Source organism: Vigna unguiculata, chromosome 11, assembly GCF_004118075.2.
Source record: "Vigna unguiculata cultivar IT97K-499-35 chromosome 11, ASM411807v1, whole genome shotgun sequence".
In the NCBI taxonomy this organism is placed as follows: Eukaryota; Viridiplantae; Streptophyta; class Magnoliopsida; order Fabales; family Fabaceae; genus Vigna; species Vigna unguiculata.
The window spans coordinates 17,394,714-17,408,764 of record NC_040289.1 but is presented as its reverse complement, the minus strand read 5'-3'; the positions used below and the strand labels follow the sequence as shown (position 1 = coordinate 17,408,764).

The window sequence follows — 14,051 nt, the reverse complement described above, 5'->3', positions numbered from 1 at the left end:
CATAGCAAGTGGCGGCACACATCCACTAATCTTCAAGGTTGCCATGGCTTCTAGCGTAGCCTTGTAGTGGCGTGCTTCTCACATTTTTACCATTTCTTTCCTTTCCATTTTATGTTTTCTTCTTCCTTTAATTGTTCTATGTTTTATATGGTTTATGTGCTTTCCATTTCGTTTTTGTTTTGAATCAATCCATCATCTTCTTCTCTTAAGCTTTTTGAAAGGAACCTTCACATCTAGATAGCTTGCTATCTTAATGTCCAGTGGGGATTTCACTTAGCTTTCTTAATCAACTCACACCATATTCAATATTCTTAAAAGGAAATAAGATAATCCTTCATCAGGTCCATGTTGATCCAAGAATGGCCTACTCCTAAAAATGTTGGAGAGGTTAGGAGCTTCCATGGTTTGGCAAGTTTTTATAGGAGGTTTGTTCCTAACTTCTCTACTTTGGCTTCACCCCTCAATGAACTGGTCAAGAAAGATGTATCATTTAATTGGGGTGAAAAACAAGAGTCTACCTTTCAGCAACTTAAGGAAAAGCTCACCAATGCACCCATTCTAGCTTTACCAAACTTTTCAAAAACCTTTGAGCTAGTGTGTGATGCATTCGGTGTAGGAATAGGTGTTGTGTTGTTGCAAGGAGGGCACCTAATTGTTTATTTCAGTGAAAAACTTCATGTTGCCTCCCTCAACTATCCTACCTATGATAAGGAATTGTATGCCTTAGTTAGGGCCCTTCAAACTTGGGAACACTACCTTGTGTCCAAAGAGTTTGTCATTCATAGTGACCATGAGTCGCTAAAATATTTGAAGGGCCAACACAGGCTGAATAAAAGACATGCTGAGTGGATGAAATTCTTGGAACAATTTCCTTATCTGATAAAGTACAAGAAGGGCAAAAGTAATGTGGTGGCTGATGCCTTGTCTAGAAGGCACACCTTGTTTTCAAAATTGGGAGCCCAAATTCTTAGATTTGATCACATTCCAGAAATGTATAATCAAGATTCTGAGTTTTCCTCTACTTATGCTGAATGTATGGAAAGACCTGAAGGAGGTTTCTATGTGAATGAGGGGTATTTGTTTAAAGAAGGAAAAATTTATATTCCCCAAGGTTCACAAAGAAAACTCCTTGTTCAAGAAACACATGAAAGGGGATTAATAGGTCATTTTGTGGTAGAAAAAACCCTAGGTCTTTTAAAAGAGAAATTTTGTTGGCCACATATGAGGAAGGATGTCCAAAGGCATTGTAATAGATGTATTTCATGCTTACAATCTAAAAGTCTAAAACAATGCCTCATGGTTTATACACCCCCTTGCATGTTGCTTCAGCCCCTTGGGAAGATATAAGTATGGATTTTGTCTTAGGACTCCCAAGAACACAAAGGGGTTTTGATTCCATTTTTGTGGTGGTAGATCATTTTAGCAAAATGACACACTTTATACACTGCCACAAAGTGGACGATGCTAGCAACATTGCTAGGCTTTTCTTTAGAGATGTGGTCAAGCTTCATGGTATATCCCGCACCATAGTTTCTGATAGAGACACCAAGTTCCTTAGCCAGTTTTGGAAAACACTTTGTTCAAGGTTAGGAACTAAGCTTAATTTCTCTACTTCATGTCACCCACAAACTGATGGGCAAACTGAAGTTGTTAATAAGTCTTTGTCTACTATGTTAAGGGAAACTTTGAAAGGGAACCACAAATCTTGGGATGAATGCCTTCCCCATATTGAGTTTGCCTACAATAGAGTAGTTCATAGGACTACTAAAATCTCTCCATTTGAAGCTGTTTATGGCTTTAATCCTCTCACTCCCATGGACTTGCTACCACTTCCTATATCTTTTGATTTTATTCATAAAGAAGGGGTGGCAAAATCTGATTTTGTTAAGAAAATGCATGAAAAGATTAAAAGCCAAATCCAACAACAAACAGAGAGGTATGCTAAGTACAACAATAAGGGAGGGGATGGTCCCTTTAAAGTCCTGAAAAGAGTAAATGATAATGCGTATATGCTAGACTTGCCTGAAGGCTATGATGTGCATGCCACCTTTAATGTTGCTGACTTAATACCTTTGCAGGTGGTACAGATGATGAGGCAGAGCCTACAGATTTGAGGACAAATCCTTCTCAAGAGGGAGGGGATGATGAGATACCTCGAGCCAAGGGACCTACAACAAGATCCATGGCTAGGAGAATACAAGAGGAATAGGCCTTAAATGCGCATGCAAGGCCCAAGATGAACTTCACATGGGCCAAGGAAGATGTGAAGACCTAACCTAAGACATTTTGCTTGTAAATACTAGATTAAAATTTGTGTATGTTTTTAGTAAAACTTCAAACGGTCGTAACTCTTCCTCTGGTTTTCGAAACAGGGCAAATTATATATCGATTTGAGATAGAATTGAATTTTCTTGCAATGCCTACTGTACCACACCTAGCCTAACTCGACCAAATAAGTAAACAATGCATATACCAAGGCAGCCAAGTATTCAGCCTAGGCCAAGTTAGCCTAACTTGTATCAGTTCTAACCTATACATCTAGAGGAACAACCTACACCTCATATAACCAATATAAGCCGTCAAGGTAGGTAGCCGGTCTAGGCCGGCTACTCCAGTAGACCCGGTAAGATTAAAGCCCAGGCCGACAACTCCAATAAACTTAGTGAAATAGAAGCCCCCACATTTAATAGGTCTTAAGGGCCTAGGCTAGGGCCCAGGCTCACTCATAGCCCAAGCTAGAGCCCAAGTCAAGGCCCGACCCATGAGGTAATCAGACATCATTAATGCTCTATAAATACGCGTGGACCCCAGTAATTAAAGGTACGCATTCATTAATCACTGATTTGACCTTCTGAGAGCTTTGACTTACTTGAGCTTCAGAGACTCTTTTGCAGGTAACCCCTCATGGGTTCAAGCTGACATGTACCAACCGGGAAGAGACCAAATGAGGAGATAACGGACTACATGGTAAGGTGACGCTTGTGCTTGACTCATCTTATTTGTTCTCTGCAGGAACAATTGGCGCCCACCGTGGGGCACGAGATGAACACCTTTAGTACCGTTTTTCTCTGAAGATGGTTTCCACCCGTAGCAAAGCTGGAGTGAACAAGCAGGCGGATGCTGGTCCCTCAGGACCTGCTGGCATCACCCCTGATCTGGCCGCCATCCTAGACGGCCAAGCGAAGATGCAGTAAGAACTCGCAGATCTAAAGAAACGCAGTGTTGACGAGATGGAGGCGCTACGACATGATAACTCTCGCCTGAGGCGAAAGATCGAAGCTGATCCCAATCTGAAGGGGAAAGCCAAAGAAACCTCTGAGGTTGCGAGGTCTCCGGCCTTCCAGCCCACAGAGGAAGAAAGCGAATACAACCCCACTCCTCACACCTTCACCACCACTCAACAAACACCCATTCCCTCTACCCATCCCCCTCACTTCCCATCTACTCAACCAAGGCTCACCGCACCCCCAACCCCTGCCGCTACCCTCCCTACCACCCAGATCCCCTACAACATACCCACCACCCTACACACCACACATGTTCCACCATACAATCCACAATACCTTCCAACAACCCACATCCCCCCTCACAACCTTACCTCCACCTTCCCCGCTATGATCAACCATCCCATCCCACCCCACCTGCTCCCTCCCCAGCAGCCCAGACGCCGTCACCCCTTCACTAACTTTATCCCCAACACCCCTCTTCCGGCCCAGTGGGAACCTTTTACCCTGGACGGCTATACTGGCAAAACCGACCCTAACGAGCACGTTAAAGTCTACATCACCTGTAACATCCCTTGGCCCACCCTAGTGCCATGTCAGGTCTACAGCCCAATGCACCCCAACCCCTCGCCCCAAGTGTCCCCCCACTTCGCAAGGCAGGTTGTTGTCAGTGGGTATCGAACCCCAACCTGACCTTTAACACCCTGGCGAACCAAAAGATGTTACCAGCTGTGCTGCAGTGCAACTGTTAACATCTTTTGGTTCGCCAGGGTGTTAAAGGTAAGGTTTGGGGTTCGATACCCAATGACAACAACCTGCCTTGCAAAGTGGGGGGACACTTGGGGCGAGAGGTTGGGGTGCATTGGGCTGCAAACCTGACATGGCACTAGGGTGGGCCAGGGGATGTTACATCACCCATGTCGCCCTGTACACGTCCCAAGATGCAGTCTTCTGCAAAGCCTTCTGCCAACGCCTAGGCTTATTCTTTTTAATTTCTTATAATTTCTTTTATTTTTAATTAAACAAAACTTGTTCTAATGGGGCTTATTTTTGCTTATTGCAGCTCACTTTTCAAAGATGACAATTATTGAAGTATTTGGCATTGGGCCTGCGGCCTAATTCTCCTCCACACATTTCACGTGTGCTTCATGTACAACAACCTACCACACCTGCATTTTAAATTCTGTCCGTGACCGGATCTGCCATGTGAAGCAGCCCATGTTCCTTGTGCGACCCACTCGATTAGCATTCAACCAGGAATATTTCCTTTTGTTCACGCGTCTAAAGCCAATGTGAACAAGTACTAGTGGGTTTTAATATAGCTGCAGCCCAAGAATCCTTTTCCACGGGAAACCATTCGGGCTCAAACAGGCAACACGCAATTACCTTTCTTTCAGTTCCTGATCCGGCCTTGCGCAACCCATTTCCTCTAAAGATCACGTATCCAGCACACAATACCATTTTGCACCCCTCCACGCATCTACAATGTGCTGCTGCCTCATGATTCATCGTCATTGGGCTTAAGCCCAATCTGCAGCAACCTACATGTCTCCAACGCAGCCTTTGCAACCAACATTTCAGCTAGGGTTCCACTTCGCAGATCAACCCACACCCAGCTTTTATTGGAGCGCCGCTAGGTCTCAAACTTACGCTAGGGTTCTTCACGCGGCCTCACCTTCCAAAACTGCAGCCCAATCTTTCTTCAAGCCTTGATCACACCGCTGTTAGGGTCAGGGTCACGTGAACTCTTCCTTCACGCATTAGGGCTAGGGGTCGCTCGTTTCATTCGTCCACCTTAGGGTTAGTGTGAGTTCTTGTTTTCCCTTTCCCTTGCCGTTAGGATAAGTGTTAGACGACATCCTTTTTGCTTCTCTTCCGTTTTCTTTTTGGTTGCCATTCCTTCTATAAAATGGCAAGCCATATGATGGAAAATCAAGCTTTGATGAATGATAGTTTGGTTGAGAGTACTCCCACCTTTCGTCTCTGCTCCGATCCTAACCCTAAATTAGGTTTTTACCTCTTAGGGTTTCCGAAACCAGTGAGATCGAGCCTAAACACTATACACGAACCATTTCGCTGCGTTTCCCTCGCTCTAAGCGAGAATCAATGGGTGGAACGCCGATTGGGAGAGCTTTTCCGGCGAACACCGCAACGGAGGAGCCTCATCAAGTGGTATTCAGAACCACTCGTTCTTGGACCACTGTGAGTTAAGTATTCTTCATCTTATCTCAGCTATTTCTTCGTTTCTGTTTGATTTCCGGTCTTGTTCATGCGCTGCTTGAGTCTTATCTAATTGATTATGTTCTGAATCTGTATTCTAGATTTTTTTGTGCTGAAATTGATTCAATACTGTTTGTGCTGAAATTTTTTTATCTTGAATCAATACTGCTGATATTTTCTCCTAAGCTTCCTAATTTGCCGATTTAAATGCATGTCAAGTAGGTTTCATTTCAGTTTTTATTACCTAGCTTTGAATTTTATATTTTCGTGTTTTTGTCTTAGGTTTTGTTTAGTTCGTTTTGTATGTCAGTGATTCCATAGATGTGTGCTTAAACTGTGTCACTGTTTTGCATATCATTCAATTTTTGTTTTGTATTTGAATTCTTAGTTTCTGTTATTATAAGTGTTCTAGAGTTCTGAGTTGGCTAATAGATCATTAGCAACTATCTGCAGTGCATATTGCCACTGATTCATGTTTTTCTTCGTGCTATTGTTGTTTTAATGTTGATTTCCATGTGTTGTTTGATTCTGTTCTTGCTCTGGAAATTCATCTGTTGGCCAAGGATTGCTGTGACCGAAGCATTTAGTGAGTAATCTCTCAATGTGAGCTGTGATTTGTATCAGACTCTATATGTGGAACCTCTAGCTTGGTCATGTATATGCATAGGCAGTTTTACTAGCATGACTCCATTACTGTTCACATTACTTTCAACATCAGTATTCAGTCGCAGAATTCTGTTATGCAGAATTGAGTCATGCGCATTGTGTTTTGATTCCAGTTCTGCTCAGTTTACTGCTATTGCTTTGTTGATGATTCAGAACTGGCAGATTTTTATGCTTGTCTAAGCTGATTGAGTTGCATATTATTGTAGTGTACTACGTTGGTTATATCCTGTTGTACAACAATCAATGTTGCACATTTTGTTTGCTACATCATATTTGGCCTTTGTTGTTGAGTGCAGTAGAGTTTATGGCCTGGCTTTCTTTTCACAGTTTCTATTTTATCAGATTACTGTCATTTAACTTGTTTCAGTTAGCTATTTCAATCTGTGTCCATTCTGCTGCATACTGTTGAGCTATATCCATTGGTTGATTGATTCATTTCTTGTATGTCTGTTTCCATTGTTATTTTTTTTAAGTTGAATCAACTTTGCATTCTGTTATATGCATTTGATCACTGATTTGGCAGTAGCACATTGAAACTTTTGTGAGCTGTTGTTGATGCTCTTTGAGAGTTACAAGCAAAAGAAAGAAATCAGTGAAAAGAATGGGCAATAAGATGACAAAAACAAATTACATGAAAAGTAATTTTGGTTTGCAAATTGATATTTTGATAACGTGCTTTGAATAAACAACGTGCTACAACATCACATATTTTGCTACTTGCTTTTTCAATGTCATTTGCATATGCTCTCGATTCAACTTAATTTGCGTCTTGTTTGATTTTCGTTTTGTTCATCTTATTCTAGACACCTTCTTTAGGTTTCTTTTGTGTGCCTTCTTTATTGGTTAGCTTGTTTTTCTTGCTTGTCTTTATTGGCTATCCTTTGAGTTTGTCTATTCAATCTTTCACTTGATGTTGTCCACTTCTTCCATTTGAGCTTTTATTGCTTTCTGCTTTGTTATTCTTATGTGGAAGACTGTGCATGCTCTTGGTTCACTTTGCTTTCAACTCATTGTTTTGGTAATCCGTGTAGGTAAAGACTCTTTTTGAAGGTGCTGTGGGGAGTGAACCTGTTGGGAGGTACACTGCCGAGGGAACACAGGAGTGAGCTGAGACTTGAGACCATAAAAGTGGAAGACACTTGAGGGAGATTTATTTAGAGGCTGGCCGAGAGAGAGACATTGTCTAGCTTTCTTTTCTTTCGTAATTTTGTTTTTCATGTCACGGTAATTTATGTAATTTTTTTTTCCAGATTTCAGTGTTTTCCTTTCATTTGGCTTAGGTGGGAAAATGCTTTAGAGCAATCCCATCCTTAGCAAATTTGTAATAGTTTTAAACGTGTAGTATGAGATTCAAGGGGTTCCAAAGGCCACTTGTATCTTCACTTAGGTTTTTCGTCTAGTTTAAGTTTTTTTCGACTTTATATGTTCTGTTTTATGTTTTAATGTCCAGGTTTTGTGTGTCTGCCATTTATGTTTTAGGTCACCGTGATATCTAGGTGTCATTTGTTTTACACCTAGTTGACCTTCTTTTGGTCTTTAAGTTTTCGCTCTTTTCACACACTTTGTCAATTTGTTTTTCACACAATCTGTTTCATTTGTATTTTTATTGAGAAATTTTGTGAAAGCATTTTAGAGATCTCTGGCTAGGAAAGGCTTGGTTCCTAAGCTTGTCCATGTGACTCACCTCCCTTTCCTGGGAGTATCTCTAGAATTCTTTTCCACTACTTTCTCTTTAGAAATTCATCAACTTTGTGAACAATTGTTTTGTCAAAAGTGTTTCAAAATGAGTTTTTCTTCTTCTAGCCGTATGCATGTAGATAGGCATAATACTGTGCATTTAGGTAGGCATAATGGTAGTCATGAGTTGTATCAAACCATTCATAGTGACATTCCATTCTTTGGGGAAGATATAGGACCAATATCATTTAAAGATTGGATGTGGGATACTAAGAAGTTGGTGCAACCAATGTTTAGCAAATATAGTCATATAGACATTCTTAGGCATGTTACATCTAGATTTGTAGGACGTGCATTTGATTGGTGGCAAGAGAGGCAATATCTAGTGAAAAAGGGGAGAACATCATGCATCAATACATTTTATGAATTAAAAACATGCGTGTGGAAACATTTCATACCCCCTTCATTTAGAATTACTAAAGCACAACAAGCTAGGATAGAAGACTTCATTGACATTGGGGATGCATTCATCCAAAACATTATTAAGTTTTCTAGACTAGAAAAAGATTTTAAGCGCAATTTAGACTTGCTTTTGAGTGAACAAAGAAAGAGAGAAAAATACAAGAGAGAGCAAGCTAAACATCAAAAGCTTCGAGAGTTTGAAAAAATGAGAGAAAAAGAAGAGCTTGCGAAGTCTTGTGCTAAAAAAGAACAAGAGGAAAAGGAGATAAATGAGAAGAAAAAAAGAGAGGAAGAAGAAAAGGCTACAGAGGATAATCTAAGAAAAGCAAAAGAAGAGAATGAAAGAAAAGAACTAGAGGAAAGAATTTGTGATTGAATGGTTATGGGTTCAAACCTTGGAGAACCAAACTAAAAACTTTATTTTTGGCATTTTGGCTTTGAATTGAATATGAAAGGTTGGGGGAAAAACCATAGATGGTTAAGAGGCAGCCTTGGGTAGCTGAAAAACAGATCATAAAGGCCAAATAAATGGTAATTAACAGTACCATTAGGTAATTTTCGTTTTGGGTAATTAAACTCTAATAAAAGCCAAGTTTAAAAGGGTAAAAAGCGGTCATAGTGAAGGTTTTGGCAAGCTGGGATAGCAACCTGAACTTAGAGCACAAAAATCAGAGAGATTGGTGAGGTTTGAGTGAGGTTCTGGAATTAAAGTCAGAGCACACCAAGAAGGGGGAGACGTGGTGATCATTGGAGTATCTCAAACATTTCAATTTAAGCGAAGGAATTCCAGGTTATGGGAGTTGTACTCGCTTATATATATATATGTGCATGAAAATGTGTATGATCGCATGCTTATCTGAATGTCTCTGTTGGGTTAAAAGTAGTGGATTTTCACGTTTCTGGAAATTTTCCAGAATTCGCCTGGCGGGTCTTCAAAGCCGCAAGGCGGCCCATACTTTTTTGTACTATTCTAGGTTCTTGGAGAAGGAATAGCCTGGCGGCCAGGTATGCTCCTGGCGGAGGCTACTGAACCGCCAGGCGGCGCAAGCGGGTTTTGGCTCGAATCAACATTTTTGGCGATCTAGGCTGTTTCTGATCGGTGGGCATGAGCAGGAAGCAGAGTTCCTCACGTAAAGTCTCAATTATTGGTAAAAACTCATTTAATCATATGAAAGTTTCTAAATAAAATCAAAGTAAAGTCTCAATTAAATTTAAAAACCCTTGAACTCATATGATCAACATGCATATAGATTTAAAATCATTACTTTTTACGTGATTCAAAGATAAAAGAGATAGATGAATTAAAACCTCAACAATAATAAAAAGAACAAAGAAATTAATTCATTCTAACCTCAGAATCCATAATGAAATTACAATGGAATCAACCCAAGAAGTTTAACACTCCATGAAATACAAAATAGAAATAAAAGAAGAATAGAGAGAGAAAGGAAACGAAATTAGGCCCCCCTGAGGGTTCCTAAACTCCGAAGTCCCGAGCTTGTTTTTTTTACTTCTCCCTTGGTCTCTTTATATAGGAATTGGACTGGGCTTTTCTGTTGCTAAAATCTCTCAAATATCTTTTAAAATAAAGATAAATATAAATATTTAAAAATATTTGGAGAGATTTAGAGTATTTGACAAATATAGTTGGTTGATAATATCAATATCTAATATAATTAAATAAATTAATTACTTAAAGATATATGATAAATTATCACCAATTAATATTTGTATTAATTTTCCAAATCAACACTTTGCAATCTCCTCAAATTATCTTCTAAATAATCCAATATCTTCAAGATATATTTGTTTGTTGTGGATCTAAAAAGATTCCAGAAGATCTTGTCATATTTAAAAAGATTTGGTAGTTATTATCTTTTAATATTTTATGATATAATTAAATAAGATAATTATTTAAAAATATCAAATAAAATATCTAAGATATATTTTTCTCAAATTATCTTCTATCATAAAGATAAAGAAAATCGCAAGGTCCAATTTTTCTTTCCTCTCTTCTTGGTTTAGCCAAACTTCACTTTTTCAAGCTTTTCTTGCCGTCTTCATGTAATGCTTGGCCTGAATTTTTGTGCTTTTGATCATTTCTTATTCTTTGATTTATCTTTAAGGTGTCATGAAGCTTTAATCAATTTATTTCCACACCTCTAAATGAGCTTAAAACTTAACTTCAGCTGCATCAACAAACGTTAAAATATCCAAAAATAATTTATGCAGCTAAAAATCACTTTTTAAGACATTTTTATCACACAAGCTCAAACAACCTAATTATCAGAATTATCAATTAAATCACTCTTTAGGCACACAAATTCAATTAAATACCCAGAATTAAACATTAAATGAGGGCAAAAATACGCACTCATCAAGGAGGGAACAATGACTGTGGAGGCTTACATCGAGAGGTTTAAGTACCTTGCACGTTTCTACACTCCTATGGTCATTGAGGAGTGGAAGTGCAGGAAGTTCGAGGGTGGACTAAAGCATGAGCTCCGTAGATTCTTGGTACCTCTCAGGATCATGGAGTTCCCAGTTTTGGTCGAGCAGGCCAACACCGTTGAGCAGCCGGAGATGAGGCCCAGCCGAGCAGCATGATCATAGAAGGCTGTGCAGACACCCGTCAGCAGAAGAAACCTTATAGCAGGCCACTGACTACCTCCAAGAGACTACAATGCTATAACTATTGCGGGGAGCACCTGAGGAGAGACTTCACTAGACCTGCTAGCAGTACGGGTGGAGCAGTAGCACTGGTAAGTGCTACGTATGTGAGCAGACTGGACACTTTGCACGTTAGTGTCCTAACAGAAAACCAGCTGGGGGTGTGCCAGCCAAGATACCTGTTGGAGATCGGCCCAGAGCACCGGGGCGTGTGTTCGCCTTAACGACCATAGAGGCAACACAGTCAGGTAACCTCTTACAGTTTTTGTGTTTGTTGTATAACCATGAGGTGGTGTTGTTGTTTGAATTAGGAGCCACTCATTCATTCGTGTCTAATGAATGCGTGAGGAGGCTCGGGCTTACGATGTGAGAGTTGGGGTGCGAGCTGATAGTCGCAACGCCAGCATCTGGAGAGGTATCCACCACTTTTGAGTGTGTGGAGTGCCCTATGCAGGTGGCAGGACGCAGGTTCAAGCTAAATCTTATTTGCCTGCCGATGGAGGGTTTGGATGTGATTCTAGGCATGGACTGGCTGACGAGCAACCATGTTGTCATCGATTACGGACGGTGTAGGGTAGTGTTCCTTGATACAGCAGGGTTGGAGCTTATCTCGTCTAATCAGGCGGTGAAGGAGATTGAGGTTAGAGCTACATGTTATATGATAGTGGCTCATGCGAAGAAGATGAGTACGGTTGAGAAAATTAGTAGAATTCCGGTAGTGGAGGAATATGCAGATGTCTTTCTAGATGAGATTCCAGAGTTGCCGCCTAGCAGGGATGTTGATTTCTCCATTGACCTCATCCCTGGCGCTGGACCAGTTTCTATGGCACCGTACAGGATGGCGCCAACTGAGTTAGCTGAGTTAAAGAAACAGCTTGAGGACCTACTCGAGAAGAAGTTCATCTGACTGAGTGCATCACCTTGGGGAGCACCGGTTTTGTTAGTGAAAAAGAAGGATGGTAGCTCGAGGTTATGTGTTGATCACCAGCAACTGAACAAGTTAACGATAAAGAATAAGTACTCGCTGCCGAGGATTGATGACTTGTTGGATCAGCTAAGGGGAGCGGCGGTGTTCTCAAAAATAGACTTGAGGTCTGGATATCATCAGATCCTAGTCAAGCCGGAGGACGTACAAAAGACTGCTTTTAGGTCGCGTTATGGCCACTACAAGTATGTGGTGATGCCATTTGGGGTGACCAATGCACAGCTATATTCATGGACTACATGAATAGGATTTTCCAGCCATATGTAGATTAGTTTGTGGTAGTGTTCATCGACGATATCCTAATCTACTCCGAGAGAAGAGAAGAACATGAAGAGCATTTGAGGGTGGTGTTGGAGATCCTTCGAGAACATCAATTGTATGGGAAGTTATCGAAATGTTAATTCTAGTTGGAGGAAGTACAATTCCTGGGCCATGTGATATCAGCCCAAGGAATAGTAGTTGATCCGGCTAAAATTGAGACAGTGGTGAAGTGGGAGAGGCCCCAGATAGTTACAAAGGTGCAGAGTTTTCTGGCTTTGGCAAGGTATTATCGACGATTTGTGGAGGGTTTCTCCAAGATGGTGAGTCCCCTGACACAGCTCACCAGGAAGGACCAGCCTTTTTCGTGGACGGATGAGTGTGAGGCCTGCTTTGAAGATATGAAGAGAAGATTGACTACCGCACCAATACTGGTTATCCCTGACACGACTAAAATGTTTGAGGTATACTGTGATGCCTCGTATCAAGGGTTGGGTTGTGTGCTAATGCAGGATAAACGACCTGTGGCCTATGCATCGAGATAGTTGAAGGTGCATGAGAAAATCCGACACATGACTTGGAGTTAGCGGTAGTTGTGTTTGCCCTCAAGACATGGAGGCATTATTTTTATGGGGCGCAGTTTCAGGTATTCAGCGATCATAAAAGCTTAAAATATATGTTTGATCAGAAGGAGCTGAATGTGAGGAAGAGGCGTTGGATGGAGTATCTAAAGGACTACGACTTTGAGCTATTATACCACCCTGGTAAAGCTAACGTCGTAGCAGATGCCTTGAGTAGGAAGAGAATTCATGTGTCAACTATGATGATTAGAGAGTTGGAGCTGATAGAACAGTTATAGGACATGAATCTGGGGCTGGATATGGGGGCAGGACAGATACGGTGCAGTATGCTGAGGATCACGAACGAATTCCTGGATGAGGTTCGAGTGGAACAAGGTAAAGATAAGGAACTGCAACAAATCATTAGTGAGTTGGGCACTGAGAAGAGGAAGGATTTTCGTTTGGGCCAGAACGGTATCCTACGATTTCGGGAGAGAGTATGTGTTCCTGGCAATGGACTCTTGAGGAAGATGCTCCTAGATGAGGGGCATAAGAGCCGTCTTAGCATACACCCTAGTATGACTAAGATGTATAAAGATTTGAAAGCTACTTTCTGGTGGACTGGTATAAAGATAAATGTGGCTGATTACGTCGCTGCCTGCTTGGTATGTCAAAAAGCGAAGATTGAGCACCAAAGACCAGGGGTATGTTAGAGCCTCTAGACATTCCATAGTGGAAATGGGACAGCATTTCCATGGATTTCGTCATACACCTGCCAAGATCAATGAGAGGGCATGACTCGATCTGGGTGATAGTAGACAGATTGACGAAGTGTGCTCATTTTCTGCCGATTAATCAGAAGATGACTATGGATAAGATGGCGGATTTGTATGTCAGGGAGATTGTCAGGTTACATGGGGTGCCGACGAGTATTGTGTCGGACAGAGACCCGAGGTTCACATCGAGATTCTGGCAGTCATTGTAGAACACTTTGGGTATTCAGCTAAGAATGAGCTCCGCCTACCATCCTCAGACAGATGGACAGTCTGAGCGGACTATACAAACGTTGGAGGACCTGCTAAGAACATGTGTTTTGGACCATTTGGGTACATGGAGTGATGTGCTGCCTCTGGTAGAATTTACTTATAATAATAGTTATCATTCCAGTATTGGAATGGCACCCTACGAGGCTCTGTATGGTAGGAGATGCAGGACACCATTGTGTTGGCAGCAGGATGGCGAGGCAGTGGTTCTTGGACCAGAGTTCTTACAGCAGACCATTGAGAAGGTGAGGGTAATTCAGGATCAGATGCGCACAACTTAAAGTAA

At 41.2% G+C, this 14,051-nt stretch overlaps 2 protein-coding genes across 2 annotated transcripts; both read left to right on the top strand.

Moving 5' to 3' along the window:
* The first annotated feature begins 10,852 nt into the window (after nucleotides 1-10,852).
* LOC114170221 lies at nucleotides 10,853-11,826 on the top strand. Its single transcript, XM_028055709.1, has 2 exons — nucleotides 10,853-11,011; nucleotides 11,374-11,826. The coding sequence occupies exons 1-2, from the start codon at nucleotides 10,853-10,855 to the stop codon at nucleotides 11,824-11,826; spliced, it is 612 nt and encodes a 203-aa protein (XP_027911510.1).
* Nucleotides 11,827-12,076: 250 nt separating this feature from the next.
* Nucleotides 12,077-13,021, top strand: LOC114170220 (uncharacterized mitochondrial protein AtMg00860-like). Its single transcript, XM_028055708.1, has 3 exons — nucleotides 12,077-12,089; nucleotides 12,349-12,626; nucleotides 12,851-13,021. The coding sequence occupies exons 1-3, from the start codon at nucleotides 12,077-12,079 to the stop codon at nucleotides 13,019-13,021; spliced, it is 462 nt and encodes a 153-aa protein (XP_027911509.1).
* Nucleotides 13,022-14,051: the final 1,030 nt, after the last annotated feature.